Source organism: Nyctereutes procyonoides, unplaced genomic scaffold, assembly GCF_905146905.1.
Source record: "Nyctereutes procyonoides isolate TBG_1078 unplaced genomic scaffold, NYPRO_anot_genome, whole genome shotgun sequence".
Taxonomy (NCBI): domain Eukaryota; kingdom Metazoa; phylum Chordata; class Mammalia; order Carnivora; family Canidae; genus Nyctereutes; species Nyctereutes procyonoides.
In genome coordinates this window covers 33,247,878-33,273,490 of record NW_026575125.1, presented here as the reverse complement: position 1 = coordinate 33,273,490, position 25,613 = coordinate 33,247,878, and the positions used below count along the sequence as shown (strand labels likewise).

Sequence of the window (25,613 nt, the reverse complement as noted above, 5' to 3'; positions counted from 1 at the left end):
CAAGTGAGGAAGCAAGAAATAGAAAGTGGCTTCTCGATTGCTAGGGAAAGCTCTTTCCATTACTGATTAACAGAAAAGGAAGGGTCTTCTCTGCCCAGCATTAGAAACCCCCTCTAATTCTCATTGTGTGAATCTTAGTGTAAAGTCTTCGTGTAAAACTCTTCCCTTCCTCCCTCTCCCTGCAGAGCCAGGTCGTGGACACATACTTTAGCAGACATTCTCACCTGGGGCTTTGAATCTTGAAGGAATGAAGAAAAGAGCCAGGGAGATGAAATTTACAATGCCATGATCTACCAGCATTTCTGGCTGTGTCCAGTGGCTAACACTCTCTTGCCATAGTGACTAAGGCCCAGTGGTAGCTGTGGGCTACATTGAAGTCAGGAGCAACATCCTCACCCAATCTCTGGCTGCCTCACCTTGCTAGTCTTCCCCCTTTGCCTAAGCATTCCTCTCCAGACCCTCTGTTAATTCTATGGGTTTTTTGATGATTTCCCACTAATCCTCTGCCCTACTTCCCTGCAAGAACTCTAGCTGATTCAGAAATTGGTACCACAAAGTGAGCTGCAGACAACTAACCCTCAGGGAGAAGTGATGAAATGAGGCTGGTTGACTGACATTAAAATCTCCCCTTCGAAATACAGTGGCAAAACAGCGGATTAAACAATTGCTTATGGTCACCTGGAATGCTGGTTGAGAGTACAATTTGAGGAGAAGTGTGTGAAAAGTATGAGGAGTTCAATGACAGCCAATGAGGTAGATGGTTCTTATAATGAATAACATAGTGGTAAAAAAAGTCATCTGCCTCAGCAGATCTGAGATGGTCAAAGATAAACTCAGACTTTGGTTTGATCCTATGTGCTGATGAATTACAGTATCAGTGGTATTCACAGCTCTGGGTTTCATAGTTGCATATTGTGGCATTATCTGGATTAGACGGAAAGCTGGAAAATTCACATGGAAATATATGAGAGGATTTAGAGAACCATGAGCATGCTGAACCTTTGGTTCTCATTGACTCTCCCTTGCCAGCTCTAGAAATGTCTCCTACCTTGTCTAGTGACCCTGTTGTTCCCTTGATTGAAGATGATCTTTTACTGAAAGGAGTTACCTTGTAAAATGAAGGCAATTCTCTTCATCCTCCCCACACCAATTACCAAGATTATCAGATCTCATCATAATTCTGGTAGGGGGTGGCAATGACAAAGTCAGAAGCCAAGGATAACAAAGAACTCCTGGATTTCTATTTTATATTGAAAAAAAAACCTCTGTAAAGTGTGTATGGGACTAGATAGAGTAAAAGAATACTTGATCAAGGATGATAAATGTAATTTGGGGTTGGTCTGGATCCAACAGTTCAAGATTCACTGTAGATTGGGCAGCTATATTGAGTCCAAGGAGTAAAAAAGGGAAATGCTCCCAGTGGGCAAAACTTCAAGTACTATACCTTGACGGGCATTTTACCTGGAGGGAAAGCCCTGAGGCATTGATTTATAGGAATTCATAAGCAGTTGTTAATGGTTTGGCCAAATGATTAGGGACATGAAAGGGACAAGAATAAAGACTAGAGGCAAGTGTTTCCTATATGAATAGCAGCTGAAAAACACCAACATTGTATTGAGAGAAATATATGTTCAATGAAGTTTAGGTATTAACAGCCCAAGAGGTTTAGGTGTTCTATCAGGAAAACACTGATTTGGGCATTCTATTGGGTGGGCTAATACATATTTTTTGGCTGCCTAACATTTGAGCCCTCAACTAGATTTAGAAATCTTATTCCTTCTCTCTTATGTAAAGATCTAGAGACATAAAGGGAACTTCCTAAAATCAGGAAATAGGGGAAGGAAGGAAATGAGAGAGAGAAAGAGAAGAGAACTGGAAATAAAAATCAAATCTCTGTACTCTTGCTGATAGTCTTACTGATGCAGATTAATAAAGGATATCTAGGAGGTCATTTGTTAATGGAGATTTGTCTTTTTTTAAGAGGAGACAGAATTGTCCTGTTTCTGAGCTCTTTCCAAATTTCTAGAAATCCCCAAATGTGTGAATTTTGAAAGAAGGCAGCAGCCCAGTTCCCATCAAGGAAGCTAAAGGAGCAATATTCCTTGTCTTCTCTCCCCTTGGCATAGAGGGCGAAATAGTAGGTGAACTAGCCCCAGACAATTGGATGCTTCCACTGAGGACTTTGCTCACAAGAATGTGACCAAAAGACGAAGGGACAATGAGATTAGAAGCTCAGTGAAAGCAGTGGCTTTGTCTAGCAGTGGTGTCCTAGCCCAATTGCTCTTGCTGGATAGCTTTCCTTGATCTATGCCTTTGTTTTTAAGTCCCATTACTCAGTCTTCCCCCTGATTCTCTGTACAGGTTGATAGCCTCCAGTGCTAGATATCCACCCAGGAAAGCTGATTTGCACGGGCTACATCAAATTTGGCTATTGGAACCTGAGCTGGAGCATAGAAGGAGAGAGTAGAGTGAAATAAAAATAATTATCCTTTTGGTTTCACCTGAGGTCATCTTGGATTGGCTATTCCTCAACAGAAATTCACTGTTCCTCCCAAGGTGGCTACTCTATACAACTCTCTCTCCTTCCAAGTTCTAATAAGCTCACCATCTCTTTGCCTTTTGGGGCCAAAACTGTCAGCCCTGGGTCCTTGCACTATGCCTTTTGGTTGCCCCAACCCCATTCCAACCCTTTGAAATTAGTTCTTTTGTAAATAAACCCTTCTCCAGTTATCCTAATAGGAGGGTGTCATCTTTTCATCAGAAACCTGACTGATATGCCTTCATTTTCTGGTTAACTTTGTGCCAAAGAAACCCAACAGACTTAGTATTCTGACAAGAAGATAAAGAGGGAACAAAAGCCCAGAGTTGGGGTCAAAGGTGAAACTTTCAGTGAATGGTAATAAATGCGACTGAATGTAGCCAAGGAACTCTTAGGAAAAAGTCACCCATGGAAAGTCATACATAAAAATAGCTCAAAATCCACTGAGCCTTCAAACCTGACCCCCAATCATAAAGGGCAATGACTAACAGTTAATGTAAAAGGAAGCTTCTGTTCACAGACATACAATTGCTGAATAGTTAGGCCATTCATTTTTAAGTGTCTGGACAGTCATTAAGTCCTCCCTCCCTCTCTCCCAATTCCTATGGTGTTTTACACAAAGGAAAATGCACATGGGTTCTTCCACATGTTTCCTCTACAGTTTTCTTCACTGTCAGAGAGAGAGACAGCTGCACCATATTTAGAATGATGCAGCACGAAAAAGCTATTAATCTAGCTCCATCTAGATGCACCACGTCTAACTGCAGGGCTGCCTCCAGCTTCGTTATAAGAGTATGTACAAAGTAATGAAATTCTAAAAACATGGACCATGAAACAAAAACTGGGAATTAAAGTCATGGGAGAAAGTAAATAATATGTGAAGAGCTTACTGAAAGCCAGGCATCACAGATTTTGTACACATAATCTCATTTAAACCATACAGTCTTGCAAATTAGTAGTTATTCTTCTGATTTAACAGGTGGAGAATCAGAGGCACAGTGTTAGCAACTTTCCCAGATTACTCACATAACAAGTGGTAAAGCCACAATTCAAAGCCATGCTATTCCAAGTCTATTCTCAAAATTGAGGCTTGTGCCCTCCAGGGAATGCTCCAGACAATCCATTCTGGTAGAGCAAAGCAAATGTTAGAACTTCCAGTTATTTTAATTTTTATCAGACTATTTGAAATCTTTTTGTGTATGTTTTACAATATACATAGTATGTTAGTACAGTAGTACCTGCGAATATGTAAATACCCATATATTGCTTCTGCTGGGTAGTTTTCCTTGATCTTTGTCTTTACCTTTTCTGAGCCTCATTCCTCAAATTACTCACTGATTCTGTACACCAGCTGATAGCCACAAGTATTAAATATATACCCAGGAAAACTGATTGACATGGGCCACATGAATGAGCTTTTATATCTTCTAACTTCTTGTTGATTGTAAGTGATGTGTGATCTAAAAATTTTGAAGACCACTGCTCTGCACTCTTTCAAAATGCAGTATAGTGTAGCTGTTAGGAGCTAAGATTCTGGACTAGACTGACCGCATGTGTTCAAACCTCAGCTACCATGTTTTAGCCAAGAGACATTGGGTAACTTAAGCTCTCTGTACCTCAATTTTCTCTTCTAAAATAGGCAGATTTAAATAATTAACACATAGAGTGCTTTGACCAATATCTGGAAAAAAATAAGAGCATAATAATCTAAGGCATTATCATCACATTGCGTGATCCTTCAAAGTCATCACCCAGGAAAGTGCCTTGTCACACAACTACTGCCATATTTCCCTTACAGCTCTTCTTTAGGAACTGGCTCCTGAATTAGTTTGTAAGCCACCTGAGATCATCAGATCCATTTTTTAATAGTCACACTTTATCACCTCAGGGGATATTTTGCTTCCTGAAAAATTTTTAGACTTTACATCAACTTAAGTTTCAAATTATTTTTCAAAACAAATCTAATTTCTAAAATCTAATATAAACGCAAAGATTAAGGATTTACATTTCTGTAGCTTGTTACAGACACATATCTCAAGTTCTGGAGTTTCCTCCAAGACAGTCAAAGTACGTTCTCAACAATTTCAGTGATGCTAGACTAAGTGACCTCCCAAAGGAGGGGAAATGTCTCATTTGGCTGTCTAAGTTATGTCTAGCAAAAGTAATGGTCATTTTACTGCAAAAAATTAACCATTTTATTAGAGCATGGTGTATATTATAGAGTCCAATCATCAGTGTCAAATAAAACTAGGTTTGGTTCCTGGTTCAATATTTGCTAATAGAATCACTTACAGATCATTAACATCTGTAAAGTGATTTAAAAATTCCTTGCTGCAGGTTTGGGGTGAGAGATGAGCTCAGTGAGGTAGAAAGCCAGATGATATAGACTACTGTTAGGACTATGGTTTTTATTTTCAGTGAACAGGGAGGCCATTAGAGGGTCTTGAGAAAAAGGAAGGCATATCATGCTCTTAAAAAGATCCTTCTGACTCCTGAGTTGTGAATGCTTGTTAGGATGGAAGCAGGGACAGAAATTAAGAAGTGATGGCAATGGTCCAGGTGAGAGGTGATGGTGTCTTGGGATAGGGAAGTGATAGTGGAAGTGATGAGACATAATGAGCTTGCAGGTATTATATACATATACATATATCCTTTTATTTGAGCATAGTTGGCACACGATGTTATGTTAGTTTAAGATGAATTTGACAAGCTTATACACTATGCTATCTATGCTCACCACAAGTATAGCCGCCATCTGTCACCATACACTATTAAAATATCATTGACTGTATTCCCTATGCAGTACCTTTTATTCCCATGACTTATTCATTTCATAACTGGAAGCTTATACCTCCTACTCCCCTTCAACCATTTTGCCCATCCCCCCGTCACTCGTCCCTCTGACAACCATCAGGCTGTTCTCTATTTATAGATCTGGTTCTGCTTTTTGTTTGTTTATTCATTTGTTTTGTTTTTTTAGATTCCACATATGAGTGAAATCATATGGTATTTGTCTCTCAATCTGATAATCAAAAATAGAAATAACATATGATCCAATAATTTCACTATTGGGTATTTACCCAAAGAACATGAAAACACTAATTCAAAAACGTATATGTTTATTGTGGCATTATTTACAATAGCCAAGATATGGAAGCAACTTAAGTGTTCATCAATAGATGAATGAATAAAGAAGATAACACACACACACACACCACACTCACTCACTCACTAGAATATTATGCAGCCATACAAATGATGAGATCTTGCCACTTGTGACAACATGGATGGACCCAGAGGGTATTATGCTAAGCTCACAGATATATTTTGAAGCTAGATCTTTCTGAACATACGTTTAAAGGGATAATGTTGGTAAAAGGCTTCAATAAGGTATGTGCTATACAATAAAACCAATAAAGGGATATAATCATTACTACTTTATGCTCAAAACTCGTACAATAATCAGTGGATGATGGCCAGTTGAGGATTGGTATGAACTAAGATATTTTTTCCTTCCTGACATGTTTTAATTTTTCCTTAATAGGCAAATAGCATGGTCCTGAGAGCTAGGGTTCTGTAGCCAGACAGATATGGGTTCAAATCTTGGCTCTACCTCTTACTAACTGTTTGACCTAGAGCTAGTTACTTAACCTCTCTGTACCACAGTGTCTTTATCTATAAAATGAGGAGACTCAGTAAAATATACCCCAGAGAGTATTGTGAGGATTCACTAAGGTAATGTAGTAAAGAACTTAGAACTGTGCCTGCCATATATAGTAAATGCTCATTAAATATTAGCTATTATAATTGACAACTTCTATTAGTGGTTTGATTTCTTATTTTTTATTTTGAACTCTTTTGTTTTGATTGAAAAGTAAATTAATTGTAAAAAAATAAAACTGTATAGATATGTATGACTTAGAAATTAGAAGGCCTCTTTAATTCCAAACCCCAGAGGGAACTACTACTAAATAGTGTAGTAAATGTTGCTCCAGATTTTTACCTATGTGTTTTTCACACCTATCCATATATGCATATATGTTAATATAGTTTTAATGAAATGAGGTAATTCTCTGCATATTATTTTGCAATGTGTTTCTATCACTTAAAATTTGATCTTAGATATTGTCCATTTAAGGTCACATAAAACCATTACTCTTTTTTTTAAGATTTTATTTATTTATTCATGAGAGACACACAGAGAGAGAGGCAGAGACACAGGCAGAGGGAGAAGCAGGCTCCATGCAGGGAGCCCGACAGGGACAGGATCCCGGGTCTCCAGGATCACACCCTGGGCCGAAGACAGACGCTCAATCCCTGAGCCACCTGGGCTGCCCCACATAAAACTATTATATTGAATTTTGTGATTGCATAGTATCCCATTATATGGAAGTCCAAAAATGTGCTCATTCATAGCAAGCTTATTGAAGTCATTTAGTTGTCTTTATTTTCTTTTTTACTGTAACAAACAATGCTTAAGTAACATCCTTGCCCATATTCTTTGTGCAAATTTCTATATTTCTATAGGAAAAAGCTCTGAGAGAATTTATCTATAGAAATGTTTATGATAAATAAGAATGATAGACCTTTTTTTTAAAAAAATGTAATTTATATTACCGAATGACCTTTCGAAAAGATATTTTTTTTGAATTCCCACAAACTGAATAAATGTGCTTATTCTCCTACTGACTATATCCTGGCAATATTTTTCATCTTTGCTAGTTTAATAGGGAAAAAATGAATTTTATGGCTTTCTTTGGACTTTTAATAGTAGGGTTCATTGTCTTTTCGAATGTTTAAAGTTAAAATTTTTTTGTATAAACTATTTTTGTAAAAAAAAAAAACCTATTTTTGTCCATTGATTTTTTTCTTGGTTGGGTTCTTTTTATTTATTTTTTTCCTTTTCTCCTCTTTAAGATTTGGAAAAAGCAAGCCATAGGATGGGAGAAAATATTCACAATATATAAAACTGACAACAGACACTAAGTATCTACCCAGAAGAGTTTGAGCATTTGTCCACAAAAAACCTGTGAATAGCTGTAACAGCTTTATTTGTGAGTGCCCTAACCCGAAAATGATCCAAAGGTCCATCAACAGGTAAATGGATAAATAAATTAAGGCATATCCATAAAAACATCAAATCACTGACACACACAACATGAAATCATTTAAAAAACACTATGTTGAGAAGAAGAAACTAGACATGAAAGAAATTATACAAAAGGTAATACTAATCTACGATTAATGAAAAATCAGAATGAGTTTTTTTCCTAGGAGGTGGGAATGGGAGGGGGAAATGTTTATCTAGCTTAGGGTGGTGGTCACATGGTGTAATCGTATAAACCTCTGGCAAAGCTCATCAAAGTATACACTTAACTGGCTGCATTTATTTTATTTAGGTTACGTCCAATCAAGTAGACTTAAAAAGAAAATTGTTTTCTTATTTTTTTAAAGATTTTATTTATTTATTAGAGAGAGCACAAGCAGGGGGAGCAGCAGAGGGAAAGGGAGAAGGAGGCACCTCACTGAGCAGGGAGCCTGACATGGGGCTCACTCCCAGGACCTTGGGATCATGACTTGAGCCAAAGAAAGATGCTTAACTGAGCCACCCAGGCACCCCAAAATTGTTTTTTCCAATTAAAAACATTTCAATTGTGCATTCAGGTACAGAAAATAATATGTCATTCACATATCCACCACTCTGAGAAGATGTTCACGTTTTGCATATTTGCTTTAGATCTCTGTTCTTTTTAATTTTTTTAAAGACTTCATTTATTTATTTGAGAGAGAGCATGGGGAGGGGGAGAGGCAGATTCCCCGCTGCAGGGAGCCCAACTTGGGGCTTGATCCCAGGACCCAAGGATGATGACCTGAGCCAAAGAAAGACACTTAATCAACTGAGCCACCCAGAGGCCCATACAAATATTCTATTTTTCATGTTTAAATGATTTTCAACAAAATAGCATCATGTAGTGCATATAATTTTGTAATTTTATTTTTCTCAACATTACATTTCTGAGAATTCTTCATGTCCATATATGTAGAATTGGTTCATTTGTTACAACTGCTATACAATATTAATTCCCATGTGAATAAACAGTCTTTCCATTCCTCTACTAGATATTAAGGATATTTCCACTTTTTTCTAGGATAAACAGTGCTACTGTGAACAACCTTATGTATGACCCTTTGGGCACGGTTACCTGTTCAGCTTTATTTTGTTTTTGCAAATTATTTAAATAATGGTATTTTACTAATTTGCATTCTCACTAGCAAGCTTCCTATATTCCTAAATACTCAAACACACTCAAAGTTAATAATATTTTTTACAGTAATATGGGTATAAAATGTTATCTCATTATTACTTATTTTGCATTTTCCTTATTCCAATAAGGTTACATCTCTTTTTGTATGTTTATTGGCCATTTGGATTTTTATCTCTGTGAATGCAATATCCTTTGATTATTTTATATTTCTTATATTTTTGTCTTTTTCTTATTGGTTCATTAGTATTCTATACATATTCTGAATACTAGATACTTTATCCAACAAATGATTTATAGTCACATTTACCAACATGTTCATTTATTGCTTCTATAAAGTACTTCATAGGCTTTTCTGTGAGTTAAACTCTTGCTACATAAAGTGTGATCCATGGATCAAGAGCATTAGCATCACCTGGGAATTTGTTAAAAATGCACATTCCTAGGATCCACCTGAGATCTACTAAATCAGAGTCTGAATTTTAACAAGACCACTAGATGATTTGAATTAAATGATTAAGAAAAGTGCAAACTTTTTTTCCTGGGTAATAGCATAGTAGTCCCCACCTGCCTTCTGCTGCTTTTTTATAGATGAAATTCCCTGGCTTTGGACCTATGTGTAATACAGTTCATATATCCTGGAGCTGCACCACAAAATCTCAGAAATCAAAGAAACTATTAGAATCTGATTTATTGATCTCAGGGTCATGAAATTGAGCCCCGCATTGGGTTCCATGCTCAGCATGGAGTCTGCTTAAGATTCTCTCTCCCTGGGACGCCTGGGTGACTCAGTCAGTTAAGCATCTGCCTTCAGTTCAGGCCATGATTCCAGGGTCCTGGGATGGGCAGGGAGTCTGCTTCTCCCTCTCCTTCCCGCTTGTGCTCTCTCTTGCTCTGTCTGTCACTATCTTTGTCTCTCTCTCTAGGAAAAAAAAAGATTCTCTCTCCTTCTGTCTCCCCCCACCCCCCAGCATGTATGTGCACTCTCTTGCTCTCTCAGTTAAATACATAAATAAACCTTAAATATAAGAAAAAGAATCAGATTTTTAAATGTGGATGTTTGTGGGAGTTCATAGTGGGGTTTTCAAAGTGGAGATACACCTGTTTATCAGATTCCCAAGAAATGAACAGTATTGGCAGCTGCTTGTAATGCAATTTAAAATGCAAGCCTTGGAGGTTTTTGTTGAATGCTGCCAAGAAAGGAACTAGTTCAGCAAGAAAGCATAATCCATCAAATGTCTTCCTTGTTTGTACATGCCTCTATTTTTAAGTTGACACAGAATGCCCCAGAAATGAAAAACAACTAGAATTAATAGGGGAAATTGCCAAGAGTTGTGCATGTTGTCAGACATGTGATGACTTCTCTATATCAACGTGATTTCCTGAGGTTAGCCAGCTAGGCAGGGGGCACTCACAGCAAGAGCACAGGACTACATCCGAGAGTCATAAAATTGTACCTTAGAACTCCCCGCCTTCTCCAACACAAGGGAAGTGACTCCACAGGTCGAAACCATCTGGCTATGGGGAGGTAGTGGAGATATTTACTACTTACTGCATGTCATGGATGTCCCCACATTTCCCCACCAGCCTGTAGTGTGCAGGGGCTTGAGAACTAGATCTGGCCAAGGGGTGATAAGAAGCAGAAACATGTTACCTCTGGCCTGAAACATTTCAGTTCCTGCTTCCTCCACCCACTCTCTAGACCTGCCACAGTAACCAAAGAGGTCAGGAGTCATAAATGGTGCAGCTACAAGATGTTGAGCCTCCATCAGTAGTCTCAGCCCGAGTGTGGTAAAGCAGATCCCCCCGCTGACCCATGTTGGACATGTAGCATGAGTGAAGAAAAAACACTTTTGTTTGTGTTAAGCCACTGAGATTTGAGCATTGCTTGCAATGCAGCATAGCCTGGGTTACACTGATACAGTGAGCGTAGCTGACTCTGCCTTATTAATGAGAGCTAACACTGTTGAGTGTGACTCTCTAGTCCAGGTACCATGCTCTAAATTCCACATGCATGATCTGGTATCTCGCTCCTATTTGCTTTGCCCTTCAGCATCTTCAAGTCTCTCCGAACTTAACAGAGCCCTCCATCTACCTCCCTTCCTCCTTCAGATCCTGTCTCCTGTCCCCTCCTATCCCATGTCGATCTCCGATGTCTAAAGTGTTCACCTTCACTTACTTCGCTCACCCACTGTGACTCACTACTCCAGTATTGTTTCTTCCTCCATCACTCTACCAAACACCTCTTTCCAGCACCAGTAATGATCCCTGCATCATGAAATTCAGGGGGCAATTTTCACCTTATTTCATTTCCCAGCATCATGTGACACAACTGACCACACCCTCCTGTTGAAACCCTATTCTGGTCAACTGTCCCTCTGTGGCTCCTTTCTGCTTATCAGCTTCATCATCTCTTGCTGGGCTCTTAAATGTTGGCCCTCAGCAAGACTCATCCCAGACTCTCCTTGCTTTTTGTTCTATAGCCACTTTCCAGTCTTTCCCCTAGAAGTCTTTCCCAAGGCTATTTACACCCAGGCACCCCCACTTTGATGCCTTAGTGTGCTCAAGGCTGAACCATAATGTTCTCTTCACCCCACCTACCCAATTCTATCCTTCCTTCTCTTTTCTCACTGTTCCCCATCTTAGTAAATGGCACCACCCTTCCCCTACTTGCTTATGTTGGAAACCCGGGAGTAGAGTTGTATCAATACCTTCTGGAATGCTCAGCAGCAAAACATGCTTTCTCTTTTTGAAAATAATTTTTTTTAAAAAAAAAACCTAACCATAACTAAAGAAAGTCTTTTAAAAAAAAATCTTATCTCCCCATAGTGACTCTTATGATGCTTTCATAAAGAATATCCAAGTTTTCCCAAGATAATTTAGGGCCCTTCTTTGCTGTCATTCTAAGAGCCTTTTGTTAGTCCTGTGCTGCCTAAGAGTTAATAGTCAGATAGCATTTCCTGTTGACTCTATCTCCTAAGACATTTTCAAATCTGCCTGCTCCAGATCTGCCAATACACCATATTTCAATCCATAGTGACGGTTGTCTGTATATCTGCAATAACTTCTGAATCCTCCTCCATTGCTCCAATTTATTCCCCACAAATCAGCCAGGTAGAATGATTCCAGGAATACACATAGCTGATCCTGTCGCTCCACTACCTAAAAACCCTTAATGGCTTCCCATTGTCCTTAGGATGAAACACAAGATCCTTAACAGGCCCACCACCCTGCCACTTTGCCATGAGCCAGTGTCACCTCTTTGAGCTCCTGGAAAGAGCTATGTTCTTTATGAGCCTTTGCCCACGATTTACTTTCTGCCCAGAGCTCTCTCACCTTTCCCAATTTCTCCTTCAGTTCTTAGGTTGATGATGTTTCTTCAGATAAGTGTTTCTTAACCTCTCATACTAGGTCATTGCTCCCCCTTAAACACTTTCTTAGTACCTCCCATTTTGCTTTGCATGTAAATGATTATTTGTGTATTGCATTGTTTAATATCTTCATCCAGTTTTAATCTAACTCCCTGAGAAAGTCAGTAACATGCTCTAGTACCCACAAGGTCCTTGAGTCCAGCTTGGATTCTACAGCTGATGCCCACAACTACCACATGTACATATGGTACATACATGTACCTACATTTGTACATAAATGTACATACATTTACTCATCCTGGAAAATGGCTTTTTGCCTCTTTGTTTTATGAGGCATGGGAAACTATCATTTGGCTGTAGAAAGGTAGCTCTGGATGAATTCTAAAGCATTTTCTGTCAGTGATGGATTGCACATCTCAGCTTTCTTCTGTGGGAGGACAGAGGGGGCCATTCAAAGGACAGGTTGGGCTGGATAAGCTAGACCCCAGGTCTCCTCCATTATATATAATCTGCACACCCATAAAAGGGAGTGACATGAACCACGCTAGGGGACTGCAGTAGGACTCATTCATTCGATAAAGATTTAATGAGCATCTAGTATATGGAAGGTCTCGCTTTACAGGCTGGGAATCCAAATGCGTTTTGAATGTTTAGCAGAGTCCCTCTTTCAGTTAGTTGTAGAGGTCACTGGTATTGTTAGTTATGTGTCGACGTTTGCCTCGGTCACACAGCCTGAGTGAGAGAGCAACTGATATTTGTGAAGTTTGTCATTATCCATACAGGGCAGGGTCCCCGCGGGGCCTAGGTATCCACAGACCTCAACGCCGCGCGCTCTCAGAAGCGCCACTGCGCGGCGTGGCCGTCCCTCCCCTTTCCTCCCCTCCCGGCCACCAGAGGGCGCGCGGCCTCTACCGCCCCGCCCGCCGCGTGTACGCCTGCGCCTGCGCCGTGCCGGCCGCCCAGCCTCCGTTCCCCTCCCCCGGCGCGGCCCCGCCTCGCGCCCTAATGCTCCGCCTCCGTTGCCCCTAGCGGCTTTTTGTTGACTTCCGGGAACACTGTGGTAACCTATGTCCGGGTTGTCGCGATGGGGCCCTGGGGGGCTCCCGCGACCCGCGTCGGGTCTGAGGCGCTGCCATAGACCCCACCGAATAGCCCCCGCCACCTTCCCGGCTCAGGCGCAGGCTCCCCGCACCGCCCTCGGCATGGGGGAACCCGAGGAGGTGATGCCCGGTGAGTCGCGTCCGCGGTGGTGGCGGCGGGCCGGGAGGGAGGGTCCGCGGGGTGCGGGCCGGCGGCCAGGTCCCGCCTCCGGGCCGCCCCGTCGGGGGACAGGCCCAGGCGTCGGCCGCCGGCCTGCGTCCGGAGCTCCGGGCCGCGCCTCCGGGAAAGCCTGAGAGGAGCGGAAGGGGAGGAAGGAGGGGCGGGGAGCACAGGGAAGGGGGTGCTTGTGTTTCTTCTCTTTTTTTTAAAATAGGCTTTAGGTGTGTGGGAAATACCTGAAAGGGGGACAGAACATAAAGACTCCTGACTCTGGGAAATGAACTAGGGGTGGTGGAGGGGGAGGAGGGCGGGGGGTGGGGGTGAATGGGTGACGGGCCCTGAGGGGGACACTTGGCGGGATGAGCACTGGGTGTTATTCTGTATGTTGGTAAATTGAACACCAATAAAAATTAATTTATTATTAAAAAATAAAAAATATGTGTACGTTCATTGTATGTTAAACTTACATTTGTTGTGTAGTATGTATAAATCCATGTGTATGTACAATGAATGTATGTATTTCTAAGTGAAAAAAAATGAAATAGGCTTTAGATGAGCTTCTCGGAGGCAGAGGCAGTTTTGATCTCCCTATAAACTTCCCCAAAGTACCTCCTTCGAGGTCCCCAGAATCCAGTTATGTACTGAATGCGGTAAAGAGTGCGTTACTACGGGGCGTGGAGTAAAAAAGGGGAAAACGCCTTTGGGAAAGGGGGCACGGAGGCAGCCATTAATGAGTGCTTGTTAAGACTTTTTCCTTTAGCTCCGAAATAGATTTGCCTTTGTGACCTTGTACCACGTATATAGTGTAACAGAAATAGACGTTTCATGAAATACTGCTTACTCTTAACCGCTTGGTATGCTCTCAGATCTTCTCTCTAGTACATTCCTTTAAAAATGGTAATCGTGATCCACTAAATTGATTTTCTGACCCACTAATGGATCAAGACCAACAATTTGAAAAAACACTGCATTACAGAATCAAGTGTGTGTGTAGCGTTTTCTGCCAAGCTCTTGGCTGTAAGGTGATTACATTCCTGACCTGGAGTTCACAGCTGGTGAGAGATACTACAAAGTAAACAAAATGACAGTACTATGTCACAATAGATACCAGTGGACAGAGCAGAGCCACCAAAACCCGGCTTGGGGTAAGGGTATCAGGGCAGGCTATCTGGGAAACCAGAATAGGACAAAACAGTTAGGATTATTCATTCTAGAAAACCCCAGAGTGTGTTCTAGAACCTGACCTCACAGATCTCAATTATTACTTTGAACTGACCTGTCTCACAATTGTTTTCAAACAGTTTTTATAGTGGCTAGCTCCTTGTACGTTGTCGTTTATTATTAGTACTTCTGTTCCCCTATGTTTACTTTATGGCATCCATTAGTTTCTTTCTGTGTGATTATTCTCCTTGAGATTCCCTCAGAAGTTAGATCTGGCCTTGTGTGTGTGTGTGTGTGTGTGTGTGTGTGTAAATGGTTATTGGAAATTGGTAGGGATTTTTGGTCTCTCTAAAATGGTACTGAGCCAAAATACAAAATAGTCTTGTGAATACTACTCAGATCAGGTAGTATTTAATGACCTAATTTAAGTGTGCTAAATCTCAACATCCTGTATTGACATGATGCTAATGAAACTCAATACTGTCCTGTTCCCCTGTGTGGAGAAAAGCCTTCCATCACGGGCTAGGCCATGAGGTGTTAACCGGGGTTAACAGGGTGCGGATTGTATCAATCAGCCGGTTCCAGGGCGCAGATGATCCACCTGGGAACGACAGGACTTTTAGTAATGGAGGACTGCCTTACTTTTTTTTTTTTTTTTTACTTTACACCAGTAAATGAATAACGCATTCGTGCATTAGTAGATTTCATTAATAAAAACAGAATAAAGTCTGAGGAGTAAGACTGAATTAAGGTAGGAGGAGGAGGATGTAAGCAGTGCCAAAGTGGAAACAAAGCTCTCATTAGACAAGGAATCTGTAGAGATAAATTACTGAAAAAATAGTTTAGTAATAGACAACATAGTAAAAGTTATAAAACAGAAACTATCATATATTTGCAGGTTCAGGTGCTGTGTTTACATTTGGGAAAACTCAATTTGCTGAAAATATTCCCAGCAAATTTTGGTTTAGAAATGATATACCTACATTTCTTTCATGTGGAGATGAGCATACTGCTGTTGTTACAGGTTAGTATTGAAATCCTAAATATTAAAGATGTGCTGTGTTTTAAACGTGTTGAATATATACTTTCTTTGACCAGAATAATGTTTTTACTTTCTTTTACCAGAGAATTCTTGACAATTTAATTCACCAAGAGAGTGTTTTAAATTTTAAACCCCCTTGGTATATTTAAGTATGATTTTCTATACACACTACTTTCTTGGAATAAATTTATTTTAATATATCTATATAATCAGAAGTGATTACTGCATAATCTTACAAACTTTTTATACCTAACAGAATCCGGTAACCTGTATAGATGGATAGTTAAAATAATTCATTTTACCCCAGGTAAGGTAAGCTGTTTAAAACAGAAAAGCAATAAAACTTTTAAGTGTAGCTTTTTTATAGCTTTCTGATGACTTCATCTCACATCACTTTATGTTGAAAATGCTTCAATTTCTTGTGTTTCTTTCCTTCCCACCAGGAAATAATAAACTTTACATGTTTGGCAGTAACAACTGGGGCCAGTTGGGATTAGGATCAAAATCAACTGTTAGCAAGCCAACGTGTGTCAAAGGTTTGGGGTCTTCTTTATTGTTGTAAATACTTTAATTACATAAAGTACTTTTATATTGATTGTGATGTTATTTAATATCATATTGGAAATAGTAAAGCCTTTAGTTATTTATTTTCCAATATTTATTGACTATTTTTGACTATTTTTTTGTGATATTCAGAACTACTTTTATATGTTAGGGTCTAAAAATCACATTTTAACCCAAAGACCACAAAGGAAGTGATTGATGATTCTTCAGTATTGCACTCAAATATCCTTTTATTTTGCCCTTTGGTAACCTTCTTAAATATTATTGTTATTGTACATACAAAGAACAATGGATACAATATATTAGAAGTTTGAGTTGTGGGCATCATGGTTCTATGTAGTTGCAGGTTTTATAACTTATACTTTACCCTGCGGTGTATAGTGAGTAGATGTACTAAACAAGACATGAGGACTGGGGGGTTGATTAGTACTAGTGTCCTTACAAGAACAGGACAAAATATTTTAAATCAGGACTGTCCCAGAAAATACAGGGTGTATAAAACCTTTACAAAGCTTTCTTGGCATTATGTGTACACCTTCTATTTGCTTGTAACTTGTGAACATCAGCTAAGCTCAAGTGGTGTTGGAGATTCTTTGGGATGTGACAAGAGCAGTATACCTTCTTAGCCAAAATTTTTATTTCAGCTCAAAATTTCATTGTAATTTAGCATATCCACACTATTTATATTGTTATGGAATTTTCAAAGGATTCCACTTGGTCAAAAAGTATTTATTAAACACCATCTACTAAACCCTGGATTGTTTTTTTTTAATATTGGGTTTATTCAAATAAACTTTACTCTCAAATATCTAATAGATGAATTAATAGGATTGTCTAAACTATGAGATCTTTGACACCAGGGACTCTATCTTAGTGATCTTTGCAGCTTCTGTGCGAAGAATTTAGGAGATGTTCTATAAAACTTTTTTGAATACGTAAATGAATGAAGAGCTTTAACATGGGTTATGCCTATAAATATTGGACTTGTAGTGTTTAATTGTGTGAGGTAAAAGGTGAGCTTGACAATGGTGATAGCAGATAAAGGAATAGATCAGGTTGGTGAGGAGGCAGCGTAACAATACAATGGATCTCAGTACATATTAATTACCTGTGAAGGTTTTAAAAATAGATGCCTAGGCCTTACCTCAGACCTACTGACTCAGATTCTCCGGGCGTCGGACTGAGCTATCTATTTTTCCCAAAGCTCTGCTGGTTATTATGATGCATGGCTAGTTCTGGAAACTTGAGGCCTATTAGTTAAGAACATCAACTTTGGGATCAGGCTTAAATCTCACTTCTGCTTAGTTACCATTTGACCTGGGTTATTTATTGCTTTTGTAACCATAAAATATTTTAATTGTCATTTTTTTATATTTTTAGCTTTAAAACCTGAAAAAGTGAAATTTGCGGCCTGTGGAAGGAACCACACCCTAGTTTCAACAGGTGTAGTATTCAATCTGTATGACTTCTTGCCTGATTTGAGGACTGAGTTCTCACTCCAGTAATGTTTGTGACTTTGTAAAATTAATAGAAGTGGTACTGTGGCAATAGTAAGATTAGGATTTTTAGAAATGTAAAATGCTGCTGAACAAATTGACAGCCTAATCACCGAGCAGCCTTTGAGCAGCCTTTCGTACCTTCTCCCCCCGACTGACTACCCAGCCTCTTCTGTCTTCAGGTTACTCTCACTGCCTCCGACCCCTCCTCAGGAAAGGGCCCTCAGCCCTTTGCCCTCATTCATATTTTTTCCTTGCTAAAATGTCTTTCTTTTATTCACATTCTTAGCTTTTAAAATCTAGGATAAGTCGTCTTCCTTGGAGCTTCCTGTGCCTATTCAACTTTGACTCCCATAGTGCTCTGAACTGCTTTAGCATTCCACTGACTGTGGTTCATGCCACATGAGTTAAATTGTGTGGCCTTGTAGTATGTTCCATTGGAAAGGTAGTCTTGCTTCCTCAATTAGGTCTCTCACCTTTTCTAAAATAATATGTAACTTTCAGTTTTTACTGGTGCAGGCTGATTTTGCCCTCAGTTTCCCCTCTAATTTAGCAAGGCTTTAACTTCATGTGCATTTTTATGATAGATACAACTGATTTTTTAATATGTGTGTGTGTTTTAAAATCTTCATTACTTTTGAGCTTACTGGCAATTTGTATTGTCTAGGCATGATACACCTCATATTTCGTTAATAAAGTTATTAACATACATTTATATAGTGTGTACAATGAGCCAAGTGCTGTTCTAAAAATTTTATAAATGTCAACTAATTTAATCATTATAACGTCTCTATGAAGTTGGCAGTATTATTACCCCTGTTTTGCAGATGAGAAAAATGAGCCACTGAGAAGTTAAGTACAGCCTACCCTAGGTCACATAGCTGATAAGTGGCAAGCCAGCATTTGCACCCAGGAAATCTGGCTCTACAGTCCTTTCTCCTAAACACAATATTATGCTGCCTTCCTTTTTAGCTAGAAAATTAAAATAATTACACAACATAGAATTTTCATGTTTCTAATTATATTCTTTTTGGATTTGCCTCATTTTCCTCGTTACATTCTATCTCAACTTTAATGGGTATGGAAGTTAAAATTAATGAACCACATCTCTTTTAAAATAGTTTGATTTGGATTATAAACTAATTTGGAAATTGCTTTCCTCTTTTTGCTCTGATTTAATAAAGTGCTGCATTAGCGAGAAAATACATTCCACACGTTCTGTGCATTTCAATTGCTACTTAAGCTCTAGACCGATTTAGAAAATCTCACAAAAATGTATGACCTCGGTTGTTTTGCTTTATTTTTGACAATGAATCGAAGTTGTTCACCAAATGGTGGGATAATGTCAGCTTTCAGCTTTCTTCAGTGTTAATAGAGGAGATATCTGGTAACTGGCCTGTCTCATAAAGATAGTGACTATAGTATATTGATGTTTCCTTTTCCATGTGCAGAAGGAGGCAAAGTATATGCAGCTGGAGGGAATAATGAAGGACAGCTGGGACTTGGTGACACTGAAGAGAGAAGCACTTTTCATCTAATTAGTTTTTTTACTTCCCAGCGTAAGATTAAGCAGCTCTCTGCTGGATCTAATACTTCAGCTGCACTAACTGGTGAGATTTTGTTCCACTTCAGCCTGGGATCTGTCCCTTTCATTTAGACCAGGATATACCAGCCACGCCAACTGAGGACAGCATTGCTGTTTAGTTTTCTTTCATTAACTATGTGTTTTCAGAAGCTATAAAAATCGAACTTTAAATCATGACATATATTACAGTTTTGTGCTTTTTTAAGAATTAGATGTAAACACACACTTAGCTGCTATGCTGTCCATCTACCCCTGGAGATAGTAAATATTCTCTTCATCATGTGTTCTGAACATTCTATTTGTAGCTGTAATAAAGTTGCTATCAGAAACAGAAATCTTTTGGATATATGTCTGCGGGGCACCTGCCTGCCTCAGTTGGAAGAGCATGCAGTTCTTGATCTTGGGGTTGTGAGTTTGAGCCGCACCTTGGGTGTAAAAGTTACTTAAATAAACTTTCAAAACTAAAGTAAGATATGGTCTATATTGGTCATTGCATCTCCACCCTCCCTCTCAAAGCCCATATGAGAAATGTCTTTAAAATTGGAGCCAAGATACACCTGCCCTCTGTGAAGAAGCTGCCTGGATTCTCTGTTCCAGTTGAGAGAGCTGTGACTTATGGTACTTCCCTGTCAGGAGGGCTGGAGTGAAATCTGTGGTGACGCGTCTACAGTACTGTCCTCTGTCCACTTAGCATTTCAGCATCTTTTTGGTTCTCATTTTCAGTTTTCATTTTATTTGCCTTATTATTAAATCACTTCGAAGATTTAAAAAATTTAAAAGGCGTAAGTCTGGATAATTTCCTTTCTAAAGTATTTTACCTAGCTTAACTTTTTTTTTCCATTGAAACCTAATCAGAAAGAACACAAGCTAATGTGTTTTGGAGTTACTATATGTGCTAACACACGTCCTTATTCTCTAAAGCTATGTTTTGTGTTTTCAAGTATAAATTGAAAAAAAAAGTGAAATGAATTTCTTTTTATTTTTTGTCTTTATTTAAAGTTTCATTTTTATAGTGTTCTCAAGAGCAAGGTCCTCCAGGCCCTTTTGACCCAGGAGATGTCCAGTGCGACTCATGCTGTCATTCAGTTCAATGGCAGGCTGACTGCTTGAAGAAGCATTTGCTGTTTAGAGACAGTAGACCAAAAAAAGGTTATTATAGGGAAGAACATTCTGTCTTTGCTGTTGAGATAAAAATATGGACATGATTTGCATCATGTTGTTCTTTGTCCTTTATCATCATAGAAGCCTTTCATAATAGAAATTGAACCCTTAAACAGCTAGCTGGTGTGACTGTCTTACTATAATTTTTCTATCACGACACACAGTTTTTCTAAATTTTCTTTTTTTTTAAAGATTGATTGCTTGATTGATTTATGATAGAGAAAGAGGCAGAGACACAGGAGGAGGGAGAAGCAGGCTCCATGCCAGGAACCCGACGTGGGACTCTATCCTGGGACCCCAGGATCGCGCCCTGGGCCAAAGGCAGACGCTAAACCGCTGAGCCACCCAGGGATCCCCAGTTTTCCTAAATTTTCTAGTGTAAAACATGGGATACACTAAGTGAGGCTGTGTTGGAAATATAATAATTTGATAGCCTTGCTACCTCTTAAAACCTTTTTTTCCCCTCCTTGTGTTTTCTTTATAGAGGATGGAGAGCTTTTCATGTGGGGTGACAATTCTGAAGGGCAAATTGGTTTAGAAAATATAACCAATGTGTGTGTCCCTCAACAAGTGACTGTTGGGAAACCTATCTCCTGGATCTCTTGTGGATATTACCATTCAGCTTTTGTAACAAGTAAGACAGAATGTTTTGGATTCATCATGTTACCTCCAACTTCTAAGTGTTTACTCAATAATGAAATGATCTAACATTCTGCAGTTCTGTGGAAATATTGCTGTGGCAGTCTATGGAATGAAATAATTTTGGTTCATTTTGGGTCACAGTGTGTCTCCATTTTAATAATGAGAGTTTATAATTTCAAACTCACTCTGACATGTTAACATTTTTAGTGAATATTAGAAAATATTAGAAAAATGAAATGTATGTTAGAACCTTCTAGACTTCAGTTCTCAAACTTCTTGGATTCCTTGGTGTTAGAAATGAGACCTATGGGCCACTTTCCTTTGGGTGCACTTGCCTCTGTACTTAGGCTTACTCTACTCTTGTCCTGATAATTTGCTTTTATTGTTTCAGTAAGAGAGTCATAGACTTTTCATTGTGAGAGTAGGGATGCAGGATAGATGGAAAAGGAAGATGGCACAGTATGAGATATGATTTCCTTTGCTCAAACTTTGCTTAGCATCCCCAATCTCTCCCTTTATTGGGCTCCCTGGCAACCTTTTCTGCCTTAAATAGGGTAAATGTTATAGTCTGTATCTCCACAAGGCGTGATAGAAGTATGATCAGTCTTACTGGTGATTTAACAGCTGAAACACCTAGAGGAAATAGTTTTGTGGCCCCTCTTAGATCTCTTTAAATCTTGATTTTACATTTACTCCTTTTTCCATGCACCTCAGATTCAGATTTAGAAAATGCTGATTGACCCATCCCGGTTGCCCTCAGATTTACCAATGAATTGGTAGCACCATGGTGCTAAGAGAGGGCAAACTCCAACTCAGCTGGCATTGTTCACTGCTGTATCAGCTTGTATCTTGAACAAACTAATAATAAATATCATCAAATGAGGGAGTGAGTGAATGGACAATTAATTATGTTCCTTGGAACAATGCTACCCACCAATTTATTGGCAATTTTCAGGCTCCTGGGGTTGGTGTAGTCTGTGCTCACTTTGTTAATGAGACAGACAAACAAAAAAACACAAATGAAAAAAACAAAAATCCCAAGCAAAAGCGTTGTCTTATATTTAGATTTTAATAAAACTGCCAAATTCAGTAGGAAAACAGGGAATTACTCATTGTAGACAACAGGCATTACATTGAGCTTTTTTGTTTTGTTTGTATTTATGCCTTTTAACAGCTTTATTGGGTGGAATTTAAGAAACAAGTGAGCAAAGGGAAAAAAAGAGACTCAACTATAGAGAACGATCTGATGGTTGGGGGGAGGTTAAGTGGGGAATGTGTAAGATAGGTGATGGGGATTAAGAGATACACTTGTCGTGATGAGCACCAGGTGTTATATGGAAATGCTGAATCACTATATTGTACCCCTGAAACTAATATAACAGCTAACTGGAATTAAAATTTAAAAGAAAGTCAAAGGACATACGCAAAACCAGCTTTATTAACATATAGCTCATATACCATACAATTCACCCATGTTAAGATATCAGGAGCAGCAGGAATTTATAGACAAAAATGGAAAGAAACTCATCTGGACTTAGTAACTCCTTTCATACAAAAGGCAAGAAGCATGGGAAAAAGAGGAAGGGTGCTGACAGATCACTTCTGTGCCAGTGTTTGCTAAATATAGGAAGCTGTGGTTCAGAAAACTTCATTTTCTATGCCATCAATCCAGAAAATCAGTAGAGCTGGGTTTGTAGTATTTGACCCAAGTTTTAAGAAGTGGTGCATACCATGTGTGTTGGATGTCCCACAACTTCCCTAACTTCTGTTTTGCTAGAAGGATTCTCAAGCTTCAACAGCAGGTTATACTCACAGCTAAGAGCAAAAACAGCTGAAGGGAGAGCTGTGTCCTCCAAAGGAAATGTAGCATACACTTCCTAGTCCTTCCTCTTCCAAGGCTTCACAGGACATTTTTTTGTCTTTGGCAGTGAACTACATTCCTTTCCAGAGAAGCCCACTCTATTCTCAGGGTCTTTGGCTTTTATGTGGGGGCGCTGGTTGTGTAGACATAGCCTACTAGCAACTAGTCATCAGCAACTGAAACTCCCGTCCCTCAACAATGCAACCAAATGTACATCATCAATATTGATGGTTGTGCAAAGCAACCCTAAGAATCCAAGCTGGCCTAATTCATTGTTCGGGTTTCAAAATAAAATCAATCACTAACATAAAGAACACTCCAAGGGCCACATTCCCAGGGGTGGTAAGTGGTCAATCAAGGTTCTCTTGGAGACACGCAAATAATAACCAGATATACTGTGTTACCTCTTTCCTCACATGAATGATATGATATGTCAGATTAGATTATATATATGCAAAGGTTTTTAAATCCCTGCCTTAGAAAACTCCATTTGGTTCATAGAAATGCATTTTAAAGAGTTCCTGCTTTTAAGAAGGTCATAGTGTGATATGTATAGTAACAGAAGCAAGTTAGTAGTGTTGGAATGGACAAGACAGTGATGAAATGTCATTCCTTGATAAGAGAATCTTTCTGGAGGAAGTGCCACTAATTGAATAAAATCTGCTGTCTTAAGGCTCACTCAACATATTCACACATAAATGCATTCTCTAAAACAAGTTTCATAAAATCAATTATTCATTTCTTTAACAAGTATTCATTAAATATTTCATATACTAGATACTGCTATGTTCATGGAGTACCAAAGTAAAGAAGGCAAAAATCCATGTCCTAATGGGGGCTTAATGTCTAGTCATTTTGCTTTACTATAAAAGGAAGTAGAAGAAGTAAGATGGTTGCTATGCAAAACAGCTGAAGTCATTTTCTAGTTCATTAGTAGCAATGGTCATGAATTCATAAAGATTTTGGATTAGCATAATCAAAGGGAAAAGAAAATCTTAGCTGTATTTCCTTACCATACAATAAAAATAAGAAAGGGTAATTAATCAAGTTGTTGTTTTCTAAGTTTTTTATTGACTATAAGAATGTGGACCCCCAAAACTAGTATTTTGTCCATAATTATGTTGTCCTTGATCATTGTTCTTTTCCTTCAACAGCAGAGGGACAACTGTACACATTTGGAGAACCGGAGTGTGGAAAGTTAGGTCTTCCCAATCAGCTGCTGGTCAACCACAGAATGCCCCAGCCGGTACCTGGAATTCCCGGGAAGGTGGTCCAAGTAGCTTGTGGTGGAGGGCACACAGTGGTTCTTACAGGTATGTGTGGAGCCCGCTGCTCCATCCCCTGCTTTCTGTGATGGCTAATAATTAAATAAAAATTACACTTAACTTTCTTCCATTGTGATAAGAACACTTGACATCTGTTCTACTCTTTTTTACAGATTTTTAAGTCTATAATGTAGGATTGTTATCTATAGGCACAATATGGTACAGCAGATCTCTAGAACTTGCCTTGCGTGGCTGAAACTGTACACCCATTGATTAGCTGCAACCCTTTCCCCTTGGCAGCCATCACCGTACTCTGTGCTTCTATGAGCTTGATTTTATTAGATACCTCGTACGAGTTGACCTTACATCTTTTTTCATTAAGATCCCCATCTTTTATTTCCCATCTTTTATTTCCATAGTTAATACACATTTTTGGCCTATGAAAGAAAATTTTAAGTAGAAAACAATCATGTGGAATTGTTTTTGCTAACCTAATGGACATTTTAATAATCTTAACACCTTAATAGCAGCAGATAACGTTTGTAGCTTGTTTTCAAGGACAGTTTTCCTCATATGTGTGTATCTAAAATTGATATCATTTTTTCTGAAATACCTTCTTTTTCCTGTTCATGCTATTTTCTACATGACATTAATAATTCTTTCCTTTGTGATATTCACAATGTAAAGGTTGGTAATTTCTTGGTAATTTTTATATCCTATTATAGTAATTCATCAAAAAGTGTTAAGATTTTAAATTACTGGTAATAAAGTTAGAACCTTAATAGCAATGTCACTTTTGCCTTCCAAATTTTATATTTGATATGACATGTCATTTTTCAAGATTCTAGTCAATATGGTAAAATATACATACTACTTGATTAATATGCTTGCTAAATTACTGCCCCCAAATTTGTTCAGCATTAGATTTATTTAAGGCGAGTAGCATACAGATAATACAGTTAGTGAATTATTATATTTTTTTAGTCAAAAGGAAATTAAGAGTTCCTGAAGTCACACTTAATCTTCAGTAACCCAAAGTTAGCAGTGTTGTAGGCAAATTTTGAATGATATTCAATTCTCAGATGATTACTTAATGTTGCAAGGTGATTGAGTGATATTTTATCCTTAGATTTTCCTTTCTTTGATTGCTTTTCCTTGACTTTTTGTTCTAGTCTCAGTCATGCTTATTAAGCGGTGGTTTCCCAGAATTACAGTTCCCAGATGGAATCTTTTTCTAAGTTAGAAATAATTTTTTCAAGGCCTCCACTCTAAATTTGGAAATAATTCTGAGGTTTAAGATTTCTTTGAATTTCTGCTAACAAAATGAATTTTCATATATTTTTAATAATATTCTATGTATTAAACTTAGAAATTAATGTGTTTTTTAAAAAACATTTTATTTA

At 38.7% G+C, this 25,613-nt stretch overlaps 1 protein-coding gene across 2 annotated transcripts in view; it reads left to right on the top strand.

Annotated features, from left to right (window-relative positions):
- Nucleotides 1–13,217: 13,217 nt before the first annotated feature.
- The window catches only part of RPGR (retinitis pigmentosa GTPase regulator), a 50,567-nt gene continuing 38,171 nt past the window's right edge, over nt 13,218–25,613 (top strand). For both annotated transcript variants that reach the window (XM_055337719.1, XM_055337718.1), the window contains exons 1-7: nt 13,218–13,403; nt 15,493–15,618; nt 16,080–16,172; nt 17,581–17,643; nt 19,148–19,306; nt 20,927–21,076; nt 24,100–24,258. In XM_055337719.1, the coding sequence (XP_055193694.1) occupies nt 13,241–13,403; nt 15,493–15,618; nt 16,080–16,172; nt 17,581–17,643; nt 19,148–19,306; nt 20,927–21,076; nt 24,100–24,258 (913 nt within the window). In that variant the 5' untranslated portion in view covers nt 13,218–13,240. The remainder of the gene's footprint in view (nt 13,404–15,492; nt 15,619–16,079; nt 16,173–17,580; nt 17,644–19,147; nt 19,307–20,926; nt 21,077–24,099; nt 24,259–25,613) is intronic.